Source organism: Hyperolius riggenbachi, chromosome 5, assembly GCF_040937935.1.
Source record: "Hyperolius riggenbachi isolate aHypRig1 chromosome 5, aHypRig1.pri, whole genome shotgun sequence".
NCBI classification, from domain to species: domain Eukaryota; kingdom Metazoa; phylum Chordata; class Amphibia; order Anura; family Hyperoliidae; genus Hyperolius; species Hyperolius riggenbachi.
Window position 1 is genome coordinate 69,772,171 of NC_090650.1, and position 24,841 is coordinate 69,797,011.

Here is a 24,841-nt window from a genome sequence, read left to right on the forward strand (position 1 = left end):
TGCTAACCGCATGGCCATGCTATTGTTAGTCAATGGAAACTGGATATGTGTGAACTATTGATCGGGGTTCCAGTGTGCATGTGCAGAGTGACCATAATCCTGTGACTTACTTCCTGTCCAGCGGGGAGCACGTCACTGAGCTGGGGGGAGGGACGGACCTATGCATATTACCCTGTTGCTGCAGTCTACCACAGGGTAATCTGCAAGGGCAAATAGTGTGGTGTGATCAGTGTCGGACAGGGAGGTGGAAAAACTGAGAAAATTCACCTGCTGGCCAAGCATCAAAAACCCTGTGTTATCACTCCTCCCAATAGAAACCTGCAGCAAGTCTTCACTGTGAGCAGCAACACATGATTACTGCTGCTTGGCCAGCAAGTGGCTTTTCTCAGCTTTTCCAGCTCCCAGTCCAACACTGGGTGCAATTGTCCTGCGAATTGCATTGTACCATGTGTGAAATTAGCTTAAAGTGGATCCGAGGTGAACTTTTACACATTGCATAATTGTGTTCCTTTTCTATTGTTTATAGGGCATTCCTCAAGCCAAATACTTTTTTGTTTTTTGTTTTAATACTCTAATTCCCTATAAACTAAACAAGCCTCGCCCACAGGGTTTCAGAGAGCCTTGGCAGTAGCAAGGGCTCATTTGAGCTCAGTCTGGGCAGGAGGAGGGGGAGGTGTTACTAGCCATTGATTTCAGAGGCAGAGGGGAGGATGGAGGAGAAGAGGGGATTAGGCTGATGGCTCAAGATACAAATAAGCCTGCCGCTGTGTAACATGGCTGCTGTCATTGTATCACAGGAATAAATAATCATATTCTATTGAAGCTGTTTGCAGCTAGATTTGCTGTGTAAACTATCTAAACTTTAGATAAGATATATAGACAAGTTACTTGTTATAGTTCGTTTTTCATCTCAGATCCTTTTTAAAATTGAATAGTATTTTAAAAATAGCCGTAAATTTAGTGATGGTAAAAATAAACCCAGTAGGGTCTGCATGCTCATAAGCAGTACAAACCATCTGATCTTGGAAAAAAAATTGCCTAAAAAAATGAAAATGGATTTAAAAAAAAACTATATTACCCAATAGCTAAAACATCTATGTTCTAAACTCTTATAGGGCACTTGAATTGAACTGTAACATGCAGTGAATTCATCAAAGATTGGTAAAACTGGCATGCACAAGCAGCGCGTAGCAATTTAACCGGCACCCATAGCAGTTATGTAACATGCGTTCTGCAAGTAGCTACTTGAGTTTATTACAACACATAACCTAGGTTCTGTTACAGTAGCAACAGGCATGTTACCTAGGTAATACGAGTTGCACTATTTGTGTAATGTGCAATATGTAACTGCCATAAGTGTAGGTTAATTTTATCTGACCTTTTTTGGAGGGACAGTCCCTCTTTGGGAGCCCTGTCCCTCTGTCCCGCTTTCATCCTCATTGTCCCTTTTTCAGGACTTTGTCCCTCTTTCTATGTAAATATATAGATTTCTCTACTAAAAATGTGTTTGACTATACATTTTATTCACATCCTTTAAATTGATATATTTCTAATTTTAAAATGTTAATATGAAGGACAATGAACCAGCATAGAAAGGACCAGTGTGGTTTAAATTCTAAAACAACATATTTTTCTTATGAAATCTGTATGGTATGCGTGACTAGGGGGTGTGGCGGGGGCATGATCAGAGGTGTGGCAGAGGCGTGACTTAAGTGTCCCTCTTTCTCATCTCAAAAAGTTGGGGGGTATGATAAATGTGTATGTAAATTCCCAATGCTACTAAGAACTAAGCTGTGTACCTTCTCTCTTTTTACTCACTGTGAAGGTTCAGAATCCAGGGCACTAAATTACACTTTCTCCTGAAGTTTGACAGGAGTCTGCCTGCACACTCTAAGGCCCCTACCACACTTGAAATGTCTGTTGGGGTGCAATACTTTGGCAATTTAACCATGCCGGTCCCGAAAGGTCACAGCTCAAGTTACCTATGTGATGCAACCATGCAGTGAGACACACTTTACAATGAAAGTATGCCTCAATTCTGGGTTAACTGCATAAACGCACTGCAGCTCTTGTGCTGCCATGACGGGACCCGCCATACCGCGCCACACCACGATGAATGTGATGGCCTTTTAGGGCTATTACAGTTGGAGTCGGTGGATTCATTCACTGAGGAGTTGGATGATTTTTGTACCGACTCCACAGCCTTGGTAAGCTGGGGGTGCGCGGAGCCCTGGCATATGACGTCTGCCTGGATGGATGATGTCAGGACAGGTGAGTATTCCACCCTGCAACTCCCCCCACCCCCACCCCAAAAAATTCTCTATCATGTACACAGAGCCTGTCTATTTTCACTTCAGGTACTCTTTAAAACACACTGTGGAAGATGTCAGTTCTATATAAATACTAAATAATAATGTCCTGGTCACAACACATTCTCCAGACCGTGGTACAGAACAAGCCAGTGGAGCCTAGATGTTTACTGCCGTAAATGTAGGTCACACCCACTCATACAGCAGCTCCTTTCCCCTCATTCCATACACTAGAAATAATGACTACCATAATTACCGCATGTGTGTGTGTCTGTAATTAAGCCATCATCTCTCCTCGTTATGGTTCTGTACAATCCCAGTTAAGCTGCTTTTTTTTTTTCTTTCTTCTAACCGGCAGTCCAATGATCAATGCACATGTAGGTCTTCACAATAAAGAGAATAGCCAGTCTATGCATTGAGCTTCAGCAGCTCTTTGTTTGAAGGATGGAAGTCGGCCTGAAATGTGACACCATCTTTTCCCCACGCAGGAAGTTCGCCTAATAAGGGATGCTCCCAATAAGAGCTAATTAGGAGTTAATTAGTAGGTACGCTTTGGAAACTGCTGCTGAGGCTGTCATTTCAATCTTACAGCGCACAACTAATTGAGATATCATTGTTATCGTATTGTACTGAGAGTTGTCTTTCATTTTCATTAAAACATAGGTGCTTTTAGCAACTTTAATGCACGGTTATTCTGCTTCCCCGACCCTCGTTTTAATGGATGACCCCGGACACAGTAATGGAATAGTACCGCTTTCAAGGTGTCCAGGCAGAATCCAATAAGCCTGTAATTATTAATTTTAACTGTCATTAAAATCTACCTTTGCTTTTGTTAAAAAGGACTTCATATGCTAATTATGTATAGACTCTTTCGTAATATAGGGTATTGGGTGCAAAATTACAATATCGATCTTTTTCTAGATTTTAGTTCTCTGCCGCGCACCAGCAAGCAATATACCTGGCAGTTAGAGTGCTGGCCAAGAGCATTGTTGTTCTACTCAGGGCCGGGCCAAGGTAGAGGCTCGAGGTGCACCAGCAACCTTGGCACAGAGCTGTGAGGTCACCTAGAGGTGCTTCCTTCAATGCCATCTCTCCCCAGCTGCTGTAATGCAGAGTTGTAAATGGAACATAGGACTCTCCTCTCCAGGTTTCCTTGCAGGTTCAGAATCTTTCTCCTGCGCCGTTCAACGACAGTCTCCACAGCTGCATGTCGGCGAGTCTCACAATATGTGACTCAACAGTGCCTGCTGGTGAGTCACCTGATGAGAAATGCTGGCTGTAGCCTTGTACTCTGGACAGTAGATGGTGCTGAAGAGATGAAGCTTGAAGATGTAAAGAGCCTGGAGAGGTGAGGGAGGGGCGGGACTCTGGTTACCTAAACAAGGGGGGGGGGGGGGGACCTGGCTACCCTCTGTTATAGTTATGATGTTCCCTCTATTATAGATATAGTACTCTCTCTGTTTTAGCAGGGCAGTGGAGTCGGTTTAAAAATCATCTGACTCCAACTCCGATTCCTTAGTTTATGAAACCACCGACTCCAACTCCAAATCCAGGTACCCAAAATGGCTCAGACTCCTCGAATCTCTGACTTCTTAGTCTAATACCAGGGCTTTAAATTTTGTATAAAAATCATCCGACTCAGACTCCTGACTCTGACTCCTCAGTTTATGAAACCACCGACTCGAAGTCAGAGCAATTTTGGGTACCTGGAGTCTAACTCCGACTCCGCAGCCATGTGTTTTAGTACCTATTATACAGTCCCTTCTATTATAGTTACAGTACATCTGTTATAGTTATAGTGCTTTCCCTGGTTTTCCTTTTCTTTAAAAAAAGTGTCTACTCTTTGTACCCATTACTGTGTCCATCTGTGTCCAGTTATACTTATAGTGTGTACTATGTTGTAGTTATAGTGCCAGATCTGTTATGGACCTGCATAAGGTCAATTCCTAGGCGGGTGGGGGCCAGCACAAACTCAGGATACACAAAGTAAGCGTTACTGCAGGCAGGGTCAGCCCTGGCATGGATGAGGAAGTATGCAGACATGTGATGAAGCATAACAAAGTATCACAAAGATCACTTTCCACATTGCAGTGCTGCACGGCACACCTCAAATGCTCACTCCAAATTGAATAATCACAAATACCTTCTGTTTTCAGAAGGCAAACTTCTGTTTTGCAAAGACCTTCAAGTTCAAGTAGGCAACTAGGCAAATACTGCACAATATGTTTAAAGTGAACCCGAGGTTATTTCTAACAATGCTAACAGCACACAGAGGATGGGTCTGCTTATATTGCCCAGCCTCTGTTGCTATCCCAATTCCCCCTAAGTTCCCCCTTCGCTCTGCTATGCCCATAAATCATGAGCCAGGAGGGAAGGGACACAGGAAGGGACCAGAGCTATGGAGGAGGCGTGGGAGCAGCTAGACTGACACTTACAGAGGTAAACAGCAGGGGCTGCAACAACCTGTGTGTCCACAGCTCGGCTGATGATTTATGGGCATAGCAGAGCGAAGGGGGAACTTAGGGGGAATTGGGATAGCAACAGAGGATGGGCAATATAAGCAGACCCAGCCTCTGTGTGCTGTTAGCATTGTTAGAAATCACCTCGGGTTCTCTTTAATAGTTCAGACATTAGTCTGTATAAACATTACATGTAACAAAAAATACATTAGCGTTATGGCATTTACAATTGCTCTTATGATCAAAATACTTAATTCTGATTAGACATGCCCATCTTCTCCTGATGTTTGCAAAAAGGAGAGACATTGATTGTTTAACTGTCCCACCACAAGTTGCTCCTCATACTTTGGGTTTAACACAGTGACACCTCATCAACCTGCCTAGCAGCCTAATCAAGAGAGGAGAGGAAACTAGCTGTACTTCACTGGCAAGCACTTTTAGTCTGTTAAGGTATTCAGTCCACCACTTTGTTACTGTACATTGATAATATTCATTTATAATCCTGATTCATATTAGGATACCTATTTCGTATAAAGGGAAATATATAGAACAAAATCCTTAGAGGTGCCACAACACCCATGTATACCAGTACAAGGATATGTATCAAAAATATTGAAGAAACTCAAAAAGTTGATCTGCAAAAATACAAAAGGTCTTCATTGAAGACCACACTTGTGCAAAAATATTCATAAAAGGTATCCTTCAAAGAACATATTCCATAGCAGAGAATGGCGAACATGCAGTAGTGATTGACATAAAGATTAGTGCAGTAGTAAATATTGAGGCGACAACGTCGACTTGTTTCGGGATATACCCTTCATCAGGCCTCCCCACATAAAGACAAATCTGTATATTTAATGCATGATCATAAGAAACATCTGGGTAAGATGAAGCCAGGTAAGACCACTCATCCAATTTTCACATACAGAGACCGCACATGGCAGGGGCTGGAGGAGAATGGACCCTCCAGGCCTGATTAAGGGTCTATCCCGAAACAAGTCTAAGTTGCCGCCTCAATATTTACAACTGCACTAATCTTGATCTGTCGCTACTGCATGTTCGCTATTCTTTGCTATGGAATGTGTTCTTAGAAGAATAACTTTTATGAATATTTTTGCACAATTGTAGTCTTCAATAAAGACCTTTTGTGTTTTTGCATATACCGTAAGCTTTTTGAGTTTCTTCAATATTTTTCATATTAGGAATTAGGATGCACCCTGTCCAGTTTTGTGTTTAGTCGAACTTTAAAGCACATCTTGCTTCGGAGAGCCACGGAGGCTGCCATATTGTCCGCCTTTCCAAAATTACTTTTGTACTTCTCTACATTCCATCCTTGTTGACTTCCAAGTGACAGGTCCCCTTTTGTATAATTATACAATAGCCATAGGTGATGTCTGCTTCACATACATGGAACTTTAAGGTTTAGAGAGTCTAACCTTTTTCTAAATCTGTTTTTTCTCCCCTACAAGTCTAGTTGAGTTGAGGTTTGTTAAACATGCCATTGAATAATCTTGTTTATCTCATTTTTTACTGGCTTTTAATACATAATGCATTTCCCTGCTAAAGTTTCAGCATGTTCTGTTTCATTTCTCCAAACCGCCAGGAAACCATCTGAATTCAGATATGAAAAATAATACATTTCTTGTCACATTCTCGCCAATCAACAGACCAAACAAATACCAATTAAATTTCGCTGCTACTTTATCAGCTCTGCGAGATACTGTATATCTTCGTCATACACACTCAGGAGTTGGGCGTTTATATGCCTCTTGAATGCTAATGAGTGATTTTATGTAAGATTTTGTATTGCTAGGCTTTAAAAATACTGATCTTGTTTTCATAAGGCTCAACTGTAAGCAAACCACAAAAGACAAAGTGCACAGAACACACAGCTGAAATTAGAAGAGGCTTAAGATGAAATGGGTCTTTAGGTAGGATAGCCATTTCTGCCCACCGCTGTTGATCACCTGACTTTTATTAACTACTTAAGGACCTTGATAATTGAAATCCACGCCCTGTTTTGATAGCTATCTGGCTGCCAGAGCGTAGATTTCAATACACCGATGCCGCGCGTTCTCGCCACTTTCGTCGCTCCTGACGATCTTGCTGCTGTCTCCCTGCCACAGCTCGCTCGCTCTGCCATCTCTATAACGGCAGAGCCCTGTGAGTGGGTCAGGAGCCGATTTCACTGGCTTCTGACCCTGTCTATCAAAGTAAGCAGCTCCCATTGGCTTACATTGATAGACACGTTCAGGAGCCAATGAAAGCGGCTCCTGACTGGCTTACGGGAACTCTGCCACCATAGAGACGGCAGAGTGGATGGCTGAGGTTCGCTATTCCGCCATTTCTTGTACCAGCGGTCTCTGGTCCTTAAGGGGGCAGAGGTCGCTGGTACACAAGTTACTTGTCAAAATGTGTGTTTTTATGTCCAGCCAGGCCAGTGACCTGCTCTTTCTCTGCATTTTCCTTCTCCCGGTGTTTCTTTCCCAACCCTATGGGAGTTTTTGTATGGCATAATACTTGTGTATATTAAGTGTATTTTTTTGGTTTTAGATTCTTTGTGTTGCAAAGGCCTAGTGAAGGGTTGATACTGACATGAAACGGACTAGTGTACTTGCCTGAAATTGTTACGTAAACAAAATTTACACTGTTCTCTGATTGCAATTGCCAAATTGTATTATTTCCCTTGGAAGGACTGACTTCTTATCTGTGAAGTTTTTTTTATATGAAAATTTCTTACTGGAAATATCTTTTGCACTTTTAGATAAAAATAAAGTTGGACACATATATTTTTTTTTATCGTGGTTTTGTACAATTTTTATCCTCCGATCTTGACATACAGAGCCAGGTCAGTGAGCCAGGTGCCTGTAGACAGTCTGGTCTTTTTTTCGCAATAGTGGTCCTTTAACCACCCTGGCTTTCTATTTATTTTGCCAGGGTGGCTGCGCAGCGGTTTTTTTTTTAAATTTTTTTAAATTGTGTAGCTAGCCTAGCGCTAGCTACATGATTCCCCCCTCCCTGCTCCTTCCCTCCCACCCTTCCGATCACCGCCGGCGATCAAGCCCGTCCGGAAATCCTGTGCGTGTTTTATTTTTAAAATTATCAAAATCGGCCCAGTGGGCCCAGTGAGCTCGTCAATACCGCCAAGGAGGTTAAAGTCTTGTGTGGGACATACTGAGCCTGCTGAATTGACTTTGATGACAATGAGTACCTCTTCCTAATTGGAAGGAATATAGGCCCTCCTCAAAGTGAGGCTGAGGCTTGCAGTGGAGGGACTTACTAATGGAAAGATTAATTTGGGCACATCCGCTTTTAATTTAAAGCAAGGATTTTTAGTTCACACTTCTGGCCTTGGCTGCTGACCCCTTTCCCCAATGAACAGATTAACCCCGCCCCCCTCCACGCAAAAAAAAAAAAAAATAATAATTACTTTTCCGCTAGTGTGGCACCAGCCATTTCTGATGTCTTGACGGAGGAAAGTTAGTGTTGAGCATTGGAGAGGAGGAGGGGGTCACTGTGAGAGGCAGAGGCCAGGGGAAGAGTCTGTGTGAGGCACAGGAGAGGGTGATGTCGGAGATGTCTTGTGGCCTTGTTAACGGGGAAATCAAAATATATATTCTCACAATTCTTATTTTCTCATTTTGAAAGTCCCATGGTAATGTCCTCATTGACCCTCCAACCTGGGTATTTGTTATCTGGAGATAACATAAAGGAAATATTAAAATAACATAAAACAGCCTTTTCTGTCCTTGCTAAGATTGCATGTCTCAGCCTGAGTTTAAATGCACATTCAGAAGGGGATTATACAGTTTCTACTTTGACAACAAAGATAAACAATTTTTTCCAGGTCAACTCCAACAATTCTATTGTTCCAGGAGGGGACTTCATTATTGCTGGCAGGGCCGGCCTTAGGTTTCACAGCGCCCTGAGCAAAACCTGATTTTTGTGCCCCCCCCCCCCCCTTAATCCTCTTCACGCATGCGCGCACACACATACACACACACACACAGACGCACTCACACACAGGCCCGTTTGCAATTCACCTTGAGATATCTCTTAGGACAGTGGTTAGCAACCTTTTTGACGATGTGACACAGCATGCCAAATGCTCAGATCTCTGACACTTCACATATGTATAGTAGGAAAAATACTATTAATAACCACGAATTTGCACCATGCCGCAGTGCGCCCCCCCAAAAAAAAGCCACCCGATCTCATGTGTAGGTGTCCTCAATATAGGTTGCCAAGTATAGGTGCCCCCAGTATAGTCAGTTGAAGGTCTCCATCACCCCCATAGGCAGCCAGGCGTAGGTGCCTCCAGTATGGGTATTCAGGTGTTGATGCCCTCAGTAAAGGTAGCCAGCTATAGGTGCCCCCAGTATAGGAAATCAGGTGTAGGTGCTCTCAGTATAAGTAATCAGCTATTAGGCGCCCCCCTTGGAAGCCGGCGCCCTGTGCGACCGCTCTAGTCGCACAGGTCAAAGGACGGCTATGATTGCTGGATCAGTTAGTAGAGCAATGCGGTTTCTAGTCTCCTCTCTAATGCCGATAACATATTGCGGTGCTACTGCATGAGTTGGGTTCCAGGGGATGTAAGTTAAATTACCAACACCCCCTCTAATTGCCTAAAATTAAACCCCCCACCTCATGCCTAACCCCTTCTCTAAGTGCCTAAACCTCATCCCCACCTAATGCCTAACCCTACCCGACCTCTAAGTGCCTAAAACAAACCCCCCACCTACTGCCTCAAAACCCCCCACCTACTGTTTACACTTAATCAGTTGCTCTTAGTTATAACTGAAAGAAAACTGATTTTCAAAGTAATGCCTAGGTTTTCCAATGGCACCTTTCACGCTTAACACGTTTTAACTGAAATCTTTTTCACAGTGCACCGCTATGGAAAAAACACGTACCAACGTGTACTAGCGCATACTAACGCACACCAAGTTTAAATGGGCCCTTACCCCATCCCTAACCCCCACTCCTTGTAAGTGCCTAAAACTCCCAACTGCACAAACAACTGCTAGTTGTAGCCGACCATCTATGTTTAGCTACAACCATACAACCATTTATTCCTATGTAGTAGCTGATTGGCTACTAGTCGCATCAGGCACCCAACCCACCACTTGGACGCCTGATTACCAATAATTAACACTGGCGTCCATTAGATGCATGCCGATCCCTGCACCCAAAATTACTAATCTGTTAATTCCAAGGCATTAGCCAGAATGCTGACTAGAGAGAGTATGAAGAATATTCAAAAGTTTTATGTTTACTCTTGAAGGACAAATAACTTTTAATAAGTGTTACTGTGATTGTATATCTTGTTCTTATTCAGTGGCCGATCCAATGACATGTCATGGACCTGCCCCCCTGTTTTCCCTCTTTTTCTTTGAACTGTATATCAGCACTGCTGCTGTTCACTGAAATGAAGCTTGTTTTCATTCCGCACATGTGAGTAAACTTCATTTGAAAAATGTTGCTCTTTGTCTCCGATACAGATGGAGTGTTCGGGAGATGTCAGCGGCTGCCCGTGATAGACGTATTCAAGTACGAAGTTTCACCTCCTGTTGTGCAGCGCCTGAGGAGTATTCTTCAGAAGCTTTCCCACAGAGGTAACCATCCTAACCTTTTACAAGCAAGACCAGAGAGTCTTTAGTATATTTCTTTGTACCTGATAAAGGAGCCCATTTTATCAATCTGTGTTTTTGTTTTAAAAACCTATTTTTAGGGGGGAAGAATTTGTGCTTGCAGAGCTGTTTATATTTCCTGATTAGGAAATCGGCCTCACCCTCAGTGTCGGCGCTACACTGGTGCATACATGGGGTGCTGGCCCACCCCTGGGAGTCACTGTGCCCCTCTGAGTGCCCCACCCCCCACTCAGTAACATACAGTTAACTGTTTCCAGGCTCCATCAGCATAGACTGTACAGGATAGGGTCTGTAGAAAAAACTCTCCATCAGCCTGAGTCTATGTAGGGAATAAGTAAATCAAATGGCTTATCTATTGGCCATAAATACCTCAAAATCCTTTCAAGATCTCTTGTAATTAATGTATTTGGATGACACTTATATTTGCAAAAAATCTCCTCCTTGTGATCGTATGTAGAACAGAGGCGCCAGCAGGATAAAAGTCAATGCAATTTTTAAAAATTGCTTGGAGGAAGTGGTGGGCTTGCCTCCCAAAAGCAGACACGAGATCCTGTCTTCATATAAATCAATACATTTATTATACGGTACCCCGTATAATACAGCGGGTAAGACTGGAAGTCATCGCAGCTGGAGCAGGTGAGATTTACTTGATGTTTGTCGGTCACACTGTTACTGCTCCCGATCAACCACGTTGGCCCGAGATTGTTTTCCGCATGCTCACTCAAATACATTTGATTCCAATTTTATCTCAAAATAATGGAATTGTTTACCAGGCATACTTGTTGCTTCACCGATTTTTATCCGATTTGATCCAGTTATTGAATCAAATGGTCAATCGTGCCCCACAATCAATTGATGTAAGGCCAGCTTTTGTGACTTTCTTTACACCTGGAGAATAGTCAGGTCAGATAATTTGCTATATCACTTAGATCTCATGATGACTAACCAACAATAATGAAAATCTTTTAGTCCCCACTAATGCTGGGAATACACGGTTCGTTTCTGGCACTCGATTCTCCTCTCGATCGTTTTTGCCGCTCGATTCTGCAGTCGATGCTCTTATCTTCCGCTCGTTTTTCTTATCTTTTTCCATTAACTTCTATCAGAAATCAAGCGATGAAATGAGCGAAAGGGAGATCGGACATGTCGGAAATTATCTATCGAACCATCTAATCGCCTCAAAAACGAACCGTGTATTCCCAGCATAAGACATTTCTAATAAACTCTTTTAGCTGTGTATATGACTCCTTTTTACAGTTCAGTCTTTTGACTATCCATTATTTGAATTCCTCGTGTAAACACAACGATTAATAAAGTTGTGAACTTCACTTGGTATATTTTCCGTCAGTGCAGAAACATGCCAAAAAGTCTGACTTTTCTTAGTCTCTAAACAGCCAAAATATTAATGTGTGCCAGGATCATCTCCCACTTTGACAAGAGCAACCTTTTACAGCAAAAACAACATCAAACAAATTCAACAATCCTGGGAATAATCAAAGAGCAATAGGAAATGGATGCTTGCCAGCAGATGGTGAAGTATAATTAATTCCATGATGAGACAGATCATCACATTCATCAAAGTAACAAAGTGATGGTTTGAAGGAAAAGATGGGAGAGCATTAGTAGCAGATCGTACTTATGGTGACTTTAATGTACAAGTCTATTACGGGCTGTTCTGCATTTTTTCGACGCACAGAGTCATATAGCATTTATCAGAGATGAAGTACACTTTTTGTACTATCATTCATATAAGGAAGTGGCTGGATGGCTAGAAGCAGTGATCAAACGCATCATATTTCTACACATAAAAAGAGAAGGGAGACTAGATTGACTTACACTGGACAGCGCCAAACATTTGGGAGATGCTTGGATTGGGCAGATGGACCAAATACATTTTAAAAGCCTTCAAAGAAATGTATTATAGTGCCTGAAGGCCAATTTTATTGAATAGCTTATTTAAAGTTTCCATGTTTAGTGATTGATGCATGTTATTTATTAATCATGTTGGTTAAAAGTATATTTATAACTGTATTAAATCGAACCACAAAATATTTTCTGACTGATAAAACTATTGTGATGGGTTACTAAATTAGCTCAGACGCTCTGGTGTATCATCTTCTGATATATTAGTCACTTTTATTGACCTGATGAAGTTGCTTGTAGCAGCGAAACGCGTTGTCTTGTGCAGATTTTTTCTTTTTTTTGTATGATCAGTGAGTCCTCATTTTAAGGTAGGGCAATACTTACCTTTATTTTTCATACCAATTATACTGCATATATATATATTTTGTCATCCATACTGGGCACCTCCTACCAATGTTCCTATAACATTACTGAATTTATACCCCTGAAGAAGTATGAGGAGCCCCTGGCTGACAGTTGTTTAACGTTTACCCTAAACAGCAGTCTGTACATTGTGTTGCTCACGAATATTTGGCAACATTATTTACACACCGAAAATAGCATTTTCATCTTCAAAAATATAGTGTAACAGTGTTATCTTTCTTATATTCATTCTTAGTGACCATATCGTGAAAAAACATTGTATTTTCAAGATATTGTCACTGAAAATGAATATAAGAAAGTAGCCATGAAATTGCTCTAGTTCTTTCACTTTGGCAGGCAGCCAATCACAATCCACGATGCATATTCGCGTAGATGTGCAGGTATGATACAAGAGCTTGCTCTGTACTGTGCCGGTTGAGTTATCATAAAATTACACTTTTTGAGGCAGAAAAAAAAACCAACAAAAAAATTAAGGTATTACAAAATGATTTTCAAATGCATTTTTCAAGAAAATCTAATTTTCCATTTTCACACAAATTTGTGAATAGAAGAGGATTGCCATTTTTGCTCATCGCATTGTATTCACTGTTCACCAGCTTTATTATTCCTAAAGCCTTGTGTGAAGATGTTAGTCATAAGAACTTTATTCTTTATGTTCCTGTTAATGTCCCTATTTAGCCTAACCCTAACCACCCCCCCAACTACCCCCCCCCCCGGTGGTGCCTAACCCTAACCACACCCTCTGCAGAAACACCCTTTTACACATAGAAACAACGACTAACCCTAACCACCCCTCCTGGTGGTGCCGCACCCTACCCACTCCCTCAGCAGAAACACCCTTTTACACATAGAAATAATAATATCTTTGATAATGTAAAATCTGTACATAAAACTAATATGATAAAGACTATAACGTTGCAAGCTTCTAAAACAATAACATACTTCAAAAACTTTTATGTTCAAAATGTGGTTAACGATATTTATCGCGGCGCCCTTTTTTCAGATTTTTTTTTGCCGTATTAATGATAATTACATTAGAGTCTATGACGGTGCCCTTTTCGGCATTTCTCAGCCGACACCCTTTTTTCCTGCTACTCTATTTACTTGAAACAGACAGGAACATGAAGTGATGTGCAGAGAACAATAATCAGACCTGATTATAGCTCACAGATATGTGAACAGAGCATTCACACAGAAATAAACAATTGAATTTTAAGTATTTGTGCTGTTACGCAATAGGAGAAATCCTGTAACAATTTGAAATTCCTCACTAATAGAGCAGAATGAGGTAAGTCACCTCCTGAATTATAGTTAGGTGGCCCAATCGCAGAAGTGATGCAGATATGTGGTGCTCACACAGAAGATAATGAATAAAAGTGATCAGCAACTTTAACCACTTGCCGACCGCGCACTCATAACGCGCGTCGGCAAAGTGGTAGCTGCAGGACCAGCGATGCAGATCTGCGTCGCCGGCTACAGGCTAATTAGGAAACAGCCGCTCGCGCGAGCGGCTGTTTCCTGTCATTTCACGTCGGGGGGCCCTCCGTGAATAGCCTGCGGGCTGCCGATCGCAGCTCGCAGGCTAAATGTAAACACAAGCGGAAATAATCCGCTTTGTTTACATTTTTACAACGCTGCTACAGTAGCAGCCTTGTAGTAGATCAGCGATCCCCGGCCAATCAGCGGCCGGGGATCGCTGTCACATGACAACGGGGAGCCTGTTAGAGGCTGCACAGGACAGATCCGTTCCTGTGCAGCCTCCGATCTCTCGGGCAGGGAGGGAGAAGAGGGAGAGGGGGAATCTTGCGGTGGACGGGGCTTTGAGGTGCCCCCCCGCCACCCACAGCATGCAGGAGCGATCAGACCCCCCCAGCACATCATCCCCCAAGTGGGGAAAAAAGGGGGGCGATCTGGTCACTCTGCCTGTCATTTGATCTGTGCTGGGGGCTGTAGAGCCCACCCAGCACAGATCTGAAAAAACAGCACTGGTCCTTAAGGGGGGGTAAAGGCTAGGTCCTCAAGTGGTTAAAACTTCTGTAGCTTCTCAGATGAACTTTATTCATACCAATGTGACATGCACCTCCTAAGTACTTCAAATTCGGAGTTCTGCTTTAAATTGGGCGTGTGTAGCATCGATCTTCAAAGGTCGTTGAATGGATGCTGTCTATAATACAAGTATATCATGCAGACTTGAGCCTCATACATGCTAGATGGTTCTCAGCTGAGGCCACTGGTAAGGGCTGTCTGTGCTGAGCGTTTGTATTGTGGCCCTGATGCATCACCAATAGATCCAGAATGGCTGATCATTTTGGATGGGCACAGGCTGAGTGCATTTGTCTTCTCTTCCCCCTCCTTGAAGCTGCCCCATTGTGTGCTGTGCCACCATCCCTGCTCCCCTCTCTATAGAATCAGGGCAGCCAGGGACGGATCTGTACAGCATTCAGCACCGCACTGTTGCCAAAGTATTATTTTCCGATCTCTGGGGGGCGACAACAATACTTGTGTATGTACCATTACATTAAGGTGAAAGAGAGCCTGGTCATGAAAGTGAAACAAAGTGCTAAAGCTGGTCTACTGCTTAATACTAAGAAAACTAAAGGCATGTCATCTGCTCCAATGAACCATCTACGAATAGATGCGTAAAAAGTAGAAGTTGTTCACCTTCCTGGGATCAAAGACCTCTGCACATGGTGACTGCAGCCATCAAATTAAGAGACGCTTGTTGCTTGGGAGGAAAGCTATGGCAAATTTGGTCAAGATACTAAAGGATAGAGATGTCACTTTACCAACAAAGATCAGGATAGTTAAAGAGAATCTGTACTATCCGATTTGTACAATAAAAAACATACCAATCAAGTCACTGTGATCTCCTGGATTCCTCTCGTTTCCACCACTCCCCGCGGAATTTCTGGCTTTTAATCGCCCGTTTTAGGCAGTGTTTACAAACAAAAAACATGGCCGCTAACCAGGAAGTGATGTATGTGTATATATATATTTACATGTTAAAGTATACTACAAGTTTTTATTACCAGTGAATTATCTGCACTCCTGTCAGGGATTCTCACAGTTTCTCAGCATGACAACCTGAAACAGAGAGCAGAGGCCTGTCTGTGACTAATAAACAAAGCACACGCACTGAGCCTGCAGGGGGCCTGCAGAGGGCATGCATAACTTCTCCCCATCACAGCAGAGGCAGCAGTCCTCTCTGTGTCGACAAAGGAAAGAAGATTAGTTATATTACATAGACAGTGCAACTAGAAAAGGTTGCAGTATTCCAAAGCACATTAGAACAGGTATAGGAACTTATAGGATAGAAGAAATAAGGCTGAAAAATGTGTTACAAAGTCTCTTTAACCCTTTCCACCCTGAGTTTTTTCCTAAAGGGAGTCGTTTCTACTCATTTTTTTTTTAACAGAAATTCACTCTCCCTCTTACTCTCTCTCCCATTCTTACATGGAAGGTAACACAGTAACATGGTATACCTTATTTTAAAGAACACATTATAATGTTTCATTTCATACCTTATTTGGACAGTTTGGTGTCTTCTATTGGCTGGTAGCAGAGAAGTTGGCCAAAGTATGGTACACTTTAAAACAATTTCCTGGGTGTAATCCTGGCCTGCGTGAGCAAGTTTAGCAATAATAGGTTTTTTTTCGCCTGCCACCAGGTGTCTTCCTGTCACTGCACACTGTGCAATCTTTGGTGTTTCCATCGGGATTATTAGCAATAAAATGCTGGATGCCATTTAGACGCTCCTCCACGTCCAATGAAGAAGGGCGGCCATATTTCTGCTGAGGCCTAGAGGCTCGTTGTTCGCAAACCAACTCAAGAATTAGGTCCTTGCGGTAGCTGATATGATCCTTTGGTTCATGTGGACGGAACTGGTTGTAAATTATGAAGCTATTCACTACTGCCAGCTCCAACAACCAAAAAAAGTCTTCCTCCACCACTTCAGTGACTTCCCGTTGAAAGAGTAACTACGGGTGTAATGATCAAATCGGTCAACTGCTCCCATGTGTTTAGTATATTCTACGACTGCTGTGGGCTTCTCAACATTTTCAGTCACTCTACCTTTCATTCTTCTCTGCTGTGTTGTTGTAGTAGCAGGGTAGAAAGTGCTAAGCATGTGTATAATACGCTTATCCTTCCATGCCAATACCATCTCATCACTGTCAAGTTTCCAAGCACGAACTTCACAACTCTTCAGTTTCAGTTTTTTTATCTCACTTGGTAGACCTTTACGCTTGGGCATGACAGTTCCAGTTATGTGAATTTTTTCTTTTAGTAACTCTTGAGCCAATATGTGACTGGTATAAAATCGATCTGTAAATAAATGGTATCCATATCCAGGAGTGGCTTGTTTCAGATTTGTACAAAAATAAAGGACAATGCGAGCTGAAAATGGCAAGTCTGGCCTTGGCAAGCTTTCCGTAGTTACAGATCCATAATATGGTTCAAACGCAAAGAGGTATCCAGTCTTACAATCAGCCATAGAAAACACTCGTAGCCCCCACTTGCTTGGTTTCTGAGGATTGTACATCTTGTACTTTGATCTTCCTTAGAAACTAATTGTGCTTTCGTCAATCACTACATTCATATGGGGTATAAACAGACTTCTGCATCTTTCTTTCATATGCTCAGTCAAGATCCTGACCTTCCAACCCCTAGTTTGAGGGCCTTCATGACCACTGATGGGTGGAGAAACATGTAGCATCCAATGGACCTGACTAAATTGCTCACAAGAAAAAATATCTTCAAAAAAGTGGGTGTAATTGATCCACCGAGTTGAGAAAAAATACTGGATAGATCCCCTTTCTTGCAGTGCCATCCTACGAATTACTCCAAAGTATGTCTTTATTTCCTGCATAGTAACATCAGTCCAGCTCCTCCAGATGAATCTGGGTGAAGGAGGGTTATTTTCTAACTTCCTTTTGGCATAATCATTTGTTTCATTAATAATTTCTTCCAAAAGGGCCGGTGTAAAAAAAAAAAAAAAAAGCTCAAAAAACCCACTGACCGTTTATGCAGGCAGTTGTACCCCTGCGTTACACACAGTAAAGGGAAAATTATGCAGCAAGCAGTCACTGGTAGGAGAGAAGCTTGCCCATTTTCTGTGATCACCATCACTCTCCCCACTTTCATCAGCTTGCCCACCTTCATCAGCCTCGTCAATATCAGTGTCATCACTGTAGCAATAATCCTCCTCATCAGTGACAGTATAGTCACTGTCATCACCAGAATCCTGCACATGTGATTCTGAGCTGCTGTCATTCATAATCCGCTGTGCCACCTCAAATGCTGCCATTTTTCTTTTACGGGCTGCAGAGGATGCCATTGCTCCGCTCTGTAAGGAATTTGCAAGGAATCTTCAAAAAATAACCGGAAGGGATCTGCAAGAAGGAACATGCAAGGGATCTGCCAGGAATCTGCCAAAAGTAATCTGCCAGGAATCTGAATAAAAAAAACCTGCCAGGAATCTGCTAAAAAGGCCATGCAGAAAAGCAGGAACAATCAGCAACAACAAAGCAGAGTTGATGCTGCTTTTTCCTGCCAGCGCTGATTGCCCACTTCCTGTGTAGGGGAGGGGGGTACCACCTGTGTGGGCATGTAGTTTTACATGCCCACTAAGTATAGGGACAGAGATCAGGCTATCCGTGCGGCCAGATGCGCTGCAAACCGCCGCAAAAAAAATGTCCTGCATAGCGGGGCATGCGACTAGAACGCGGATTTCGCGATGTCCCGCTATGCGGGACATACGAGTGGAAAGGGTTAGAGCTATTGTCTTCCTAGTAGTAACATGGCTGTGAAAGTTGGACTATAAACAAGGTCATGCATAAAAAAGTTGGTGCTTTTGAATTGTGGGTGTGGAGGAAACTAATGAGAGTTCTCTGGACTGCCTGAAGATCTAACCAGTGCCAAAGTACATATGGTCACGAAGAGTCAGAGATGACTAAACAAATGAGAAGGAGGAAAAAGAGAGGATAGTGCTGTATGTTAGTTATATAGTAGACTCTCTTGCTTTCATTGAGGCCCCTTTCACACTAGGGCAGTGATCTCCAAACTTGGCTCTCCAGCTGTTAAGGAACTACAAGTCCCACAATGCATTGCGGGAGTCTTACAGCTACAACCATGATTTATAAAGGCAAATGCATTGTGGGACTTGTAGTTCCTTAACGGCTGGAAAGCCACATTTGCAGGTCACGGCACTAGGGTGTTTTCATTGCCGTGCGTTACCCTTTTTTATCGCAGGGTAACACTAAAATAATTAAAATCTACGGGGCATTTCATACCTGCCATGGTGCAATGCGATGCACTAGAATTGAAAGAAACAGCGTGTTACTGTTTGATGTGCGGTGACCAGAAGTAGTATAAGTCAATGGCGATGCACGTATTTTAAATGTTTTGCATTGCAGTGCACATGTGCTGAAACGTATTTTTTCAGTACCCTTCTGTGCAATTAGTTTTTTTGGGCCACAGGAAGTGAGTGCTAGAGAACCTCGCCTATAGCTTGGTTTGCAGCCAGAAGTGAGATTACTGTGCCTAACCTATTTTTAATGTTACAGTGCGATGCTTTCAGCTGATCGTACCGCACCTATAAGGCTCGTTGCTGCTGTAAAAGCGGCTGGAAAAAAAGCAGCAGAAAACTTGCTTTAAATGAAAATGGTTTAACCAGACAAAATCGCCCCTTCCTGTGAGCGTGCCTTGTTTAGCTAATTCTTCTTCTTATACTCTTCTTATTTCACTGCACCAAGTGAAATACTGGACATTTTAAGTTTCTGGTACATGGACATGACTGGGGCTTTGTGATCCGTTACATTGTCTGCTTTTTTTGTAACAAGGCTGTCGGAATTGTGCTAATGCTCCTGGTGACCCACCTATGTTACTGACCTCGCCACATTCACTCCTGCATTCCTGAAAGCTGCTTCAGGCTACAGTGCTTCGCACTCTCCCGTGTCGACTGGCCTTGTAACTTGCTGACCTTTCCAGTGTCCTAATATCTGACAGCAGTTCCTGGCATGTTCTCCCAATTCTTTGGAGACTCCTCAGGCAACGTTTCATATTTTGGGCCTCTCCTTGCGCCTACATGGAGCAATGGCTCAAGGCAGCATTCAGCTCCCATTAAAAAGTGTGAACGGTGTAAAGAAAAAGTAATAGCTAGAATAGAAAGCTACTGCAATGTAGGGCATAGAACATGAAGAATAATTCACAGCTGAGTGGAGCTTCCCAGTAGAGATGGTGGGAAATGCCAATTTACGATTCCACAGAAATTCCCATTTCTGCCCATGCCGATTACCAATTCCAGAGACAGTAGCCAATTCCTGCACATTCTCTATTAGAGACTGTACAGTCCTGGCCAAAAGTTTTGAGACTGTCAAAAATAATAGTTTTCACAAAGTTTGCTGCTAAACTGCTTTTAGATCTTTGTTTCAGTTGTTTATGTGATGTACTGAAATATAATTATTAGCACTTCATACGTTTCAAAGGCTTTTATTGACAATTACATGAGATTTACGCAAAGAGTCAGTATTTGCAGTGTTGGCCCTTCTTTTTCAAGACCTCTGCAATTCGACTGGGCATGCTCTCAATCAACTTCTGGGTCAAATCCTGACTGATAGCAACCCATTCTTTCATAATCGCTTCTTTGAGTTTCTCAGAATTAGTTGGTTTTTGTTTGACCCAGTGGCATGCCTAGGGCATTTGACACCCGGTGCTAGGTATTGAAAGACACCCCCCCCCCCACCCACGGTCCACCACCTGCGGCGAAAAAATGGGCGTGGCTATGACCGGATGGGGCGGAGCTAATTTAAAAGTGCACCCAAGTTTTAGTCAACCTTTCTCCAGAAAATTCACATCATTGCGCTGCTTTTCTCCAGAAAATACACAAAATGTCAGAAGCTTTCAACATAAAATACACGTAATGCGAGAACATTTCACCAGACATTACACGTTATGTGAGCAGATTTCACAAGAAAATACATTCAATCATGTCGGCAGATTTGACCAGAAAAAAATCATTCAATCTTGCGGTAGATTTGACCAGAACATACACAATGTCAGCACCAGATTTCACCACAAAATACACAATATCGGTAGTTAAACTGACCACAAAATACACAATGACGGTAGTTAAACTGACCACAAAATACACGTCGGTAGTTAAACTGACCACAAAATACACAATGACGGTAGTTAAACTGACCACAAAATACACAATGACGGTAGTTAAACTGACCACAAAATACACAATGTCGGCAGTTAATCTGACCACAAAATACACAATGTCGGTAGCAGATCTGACCACAAAATACACAATATCGGTAGCAGATTTGAGTGTTGGCAAGCTGATAGCCTGGTGGGTAGGTGGTTAAGGGTGAGCAGCCTGATTGCCTAGTGGGTAGGTGGGCAGCCTGCTGGGTAGCAGTGGTGGGTAGGGGGGCAGCAGTGGTGGGTAGGTGGGCAGCCTGCTGAGTAGCCTGGTGGGTAGGTGGGCAGCAGTGGTGGGTAGGTGGGTAGCATGGTGGGTAGCCTGGTGGGTAGGGGGGCAGCAGTGGTGGGTAGTTGGGCAGCCTGCTGGGTAGCAGTGGTGGGTAGGTGGGCAGCCTGCTGGGTAGCAGTGGTGGGTAGGTGGGCAGCAGTGGTGGGTAGGTGGGCAGCCTGCTGGGTAGCCTGGTGGGTAGGTGGGCAGCCTGCTGGGTAGCAGTGGTGGGTAGGTGGGCAGCAGTGGTGGGTAGGTGGGCAGCCTGCTGGGTAGCCTGGTGGGTAGGTGGACAGCCTGCTGGGTAGCCTGGTGGGTAGGTGGGCAGCAGTGGTGGGTAGGTGGGCAGCAGTGGTGGGTAGGTGGGTAGCATGGTGGGTAGCCTGGTGGGTAGGGGGGCAGCAGTGGTGGGTAGGTGGGTAGCCTGGTGGGTAGGTGGGTAGCCTGGTGGGTAGGTGGGCAGCAGTGGTGGGTAGGTGGGCAGCAGTGGTGGGTAGGTGGGCAGCAGTGGTGGGTAGGTGGGTAGCAGTGGTGGGTAGGTGGGCAGCAGTGGTGGGTAGCCTGGTGGGTAGATGGGCAGCCTGCTGGGTAGCCTGGTGGGTAGGAGGGCAGCAGTGGTGGGTAGGTGGGCTGCAGCGGTGGGTAGGTGGGCAGCAGCGGTGGGTAGGTGGGCAGCAGTGGTGGGTAGCCTGGTGGGTAGGTGGGCAGCCTGCTGGGTAGGTGGGCAGCAGTGGTGGGTAGGTGGGCAGCAGTGGTGGGTAGCCTGCTGGGTAGCCTGGTGGGTAGGTGGGCAGCAGTGGTGGGTAGGTGGGCAGCAGTGGTGGGTAGGTGGGCAGCAGCGGTGGGTAGCCTGCTGGGTAGCCTGGTGGGTAGGTGGGCAGCAGTGGTGGGTAGGTGGGCAGCAGCGGTGGGTAGGTGGGCAGCAGTGGTGGGTAGGTGGGCAGCAGTGGTGGGTAGCCTGCTAGCAGTGGTGGGCAGGTGGGCAGCAGCGGTGGGCAGGTGGGCAGCAGCGGTGGGTAGCCTGCTGGGTAGCCTGGTGGGTAGGTGGGCAGCAGCGGTGGGTAGGTGGGCAGCAGCGGTGGGTAGCCTGGTGGGTAGGTGGGCAGCAGTGGTGGGTAGGTGGGCAGCAGTGGTGGGTAGGTAGGCAGCAGCGGTGGGTAGGTGGGCAGCAGCGGTGGGTAGCCTGGTGGGTAGGTGGGCAGCAGTGGTGGGTAGGTGGTGGGCAGCAGCGGTGGGTAGGTGGGCTGCAGCGGTGGGTGGCCGGACCGGTGCACCTGTAAAAGAAGAAAAAACCATTCACTTACCTGCAGATGAAACCTCTCTTCCGAATCCCAGGCAGCCTCCGCAGCTCCTCTTGAATGTCCCGCGCCGTCTCCTGCTGCGTCATCAGTGCAGGGCTACGGGAAGATGGCCACCGAAGCCCGCACTGGAGACAAAAATAGATGGCAAGATGGCGTCGGCGGCCATCTTGCCGTCTATTTTTGTCTCCAGTGCGGGCTTCGGCGGCCATCTTCCCGTAGCCCTGCTCGGGTAAATTGAGGGCGGCTATCAGCCGCCCTGTCAGTGCCCGTTGCCGGCGCCCGTGGAGGGGAAGCGCCGAAGGAGGGGACCCAGGTGAGGGAGATGTGGGGGGGTATTTCCCCCCTCCCCGCCGACGCTGCCACCCCTCCTTCAGCGCTGCTTCCCCTCCTGTGTCATCAAGGCTTCTGGGGAGGCCTTGATGACACCCCCCCTGGAGCTGACACCCGGAGCGCAGCGCTCCTGGCCGCCCCATGGTAGGGACGCCACTGGTTTGTCCAACTGCCTCTTGAGGAATGACCACAAGTTCTCAATGGGATTAAGATGGACCCAAAATGTCAATGTTTTGGTCCACGAGCCACTTAGTTATCACTTTTGTCTTATGACCCGGTGCTCCATCGTGCTGGAAAATGCATTGCTCTTCACCAAACTGTTGTTGGATTGTTGGAGGAAGTTGCTGTTGGAGGGTGTTTTGGTACCATTCTTTATTCATGGCTGTGTTTTTTGGCAAAATTGTGAGTGAGCCCAATCCCTTGGATGAGAAGCAACCCCACACATGAATGGTCTCAGGATGCTTTCCTGTTGGCATGACACAGGACTGATGGTAGTGCCCACCTTTTGTTTTCCTGACAAGCCTTTTTCCAGATGTCCCAAACAATCGGAAAGGGGCTTCATCGGAGAATATGACTTTGCCCCAGTCCTCAGCAGTCCATTCACCATACTTTCTGCAGAAGCTCAATCTGTCCCTGATTTTTTTTGGGGGGGAGAGAAGTGGCTTCTTTGCTGCCCTTCTTGACACCAGGCCATCTTCCAAAAGGCTTCGCCTCACTGTGCATGCAGATGCACTGACACCTGCCTGCTGCCATTCCTGAGCAACCTCTGCACTGGTTGTACTCCAATCCTCTTTAGAAGACTATTCTGGCGCTTGCTGGACTTTCTTGGATGCCATGAAGCCTTCTTAACAAGAATTGAACCTCTTTCATTGAAGTTCTTGATGATCCTATAAATTGTTGATTTAGGTGCAATCATGGTAGCCACAATATCCTTGCCTGCGAAGCAATATTTTGCAATGCAATGATGGCTGCATGCATTTCCTTGCTGGTCACCATGGTTAACAATGGAAGATCAATGATTTCAAGCATCACCCTCCTTTTAACATGTCAAGTCTGCCATTCTAAACCAATCAGCCTGACTTAATGATCTCCAACCTTTGTGCTCGTCCACATTCTCACCTGAGTTAACAAGACGATTACTGAAATGATCTCAGCAGGTCCTTTAATGACAGCAATGAAGTGCAGTGGAAAGGTTTTTTTTGGGATTCAATTTTCATGGCAAAGAAGGACTATGCAGTTCATCTGAACACTCTTCATAATATTCTGGAGTATATGCAAATTGCTATTATAAAAACTTAAGCACCAACGTTTCTAATTTCCAATATTAATTTGACAGTCTCAAAACTTTTGGCAAGGACTGTAGTCTTCTCAGCCAGACAGATTCAGCCTGTGCATTCTCCTTGCATTCTGAACTGTGGGGACGATGCAATCCAAGCAGCAGCCACACACACAAACCCTGAAAAGCGGACTCCCATAAAACAATGCTTCTGCTCGTGCTAGAACTCAAAACAGAGTTTTTAACTGCAGAAGTCTATTTCAAGTGAAAAAGGTAACATCTGAGTATTCTTATAACTAAACAACTAGAGTATATTTTTTAGAAATAAACCTGGAAATGGCCTTTAAAGAAAACCTGTGAGTTTTGAAAGTCCAAAATTTAGATCCTCACCTCGGGAGGGTCCTCCAGAGGCCCCCACCTGCCAGGCTGTTCCAGCACTGAGACCCCCGAAGAATGCCTGTGCGTAGCAGCACTGTGCCTGCACAGTAGCACGGACCCACTTGGGCTTTGGTGGAAAGAAGCTGAGCCCGATTGGATCCCTGCTACTGTGCAGGTTATGCATGCGCAGTAGCACAGACCCGATCAGGCTCAAATTTTTCCACCACAACCCGATCTGGTCCATGGTACTGTGCATGCATGGAGGGGACAGCGCTGGAAAGGGCAGCCAATGGAGGAGGACAGGGAAAGCCTCTAGAGGACCCCATTAGGCCTCGTTCTCCTCAATTAGCACAGATGACTGTGCGAACGGAACGC

At 44.6% G+C, this 24,841-nt stretch overlaps 1 protein-coding gene across 5 annotated transcripts in view; it reads left to right on the forward strand.

Moving 5' to 3' along the window:
* Nucleotides 1-24,841, forward strand: part of PTPRN2 (protein tyrosine phosphatase receptor type N2) — a 1,331,885-nt gene that overhangs the window by 328,636 nt on the left and 978,408 nt on the right. For all 5 annotated transcript variants that reach the window (XM_068235852.1, XM_068235856.1, XM_068235855.1 and 2 more), the window contains one exon: nucleotides 10,270-10,383. In XM_068235852.1, coding sequence (XP_068091953.1) covers nucleotides 10,270-10,383 — 114 coding nt within the window. The remainder of the gene's footprint in view (nucleotides 1-10,269; nucleotides 10,384-24,841) is intronic.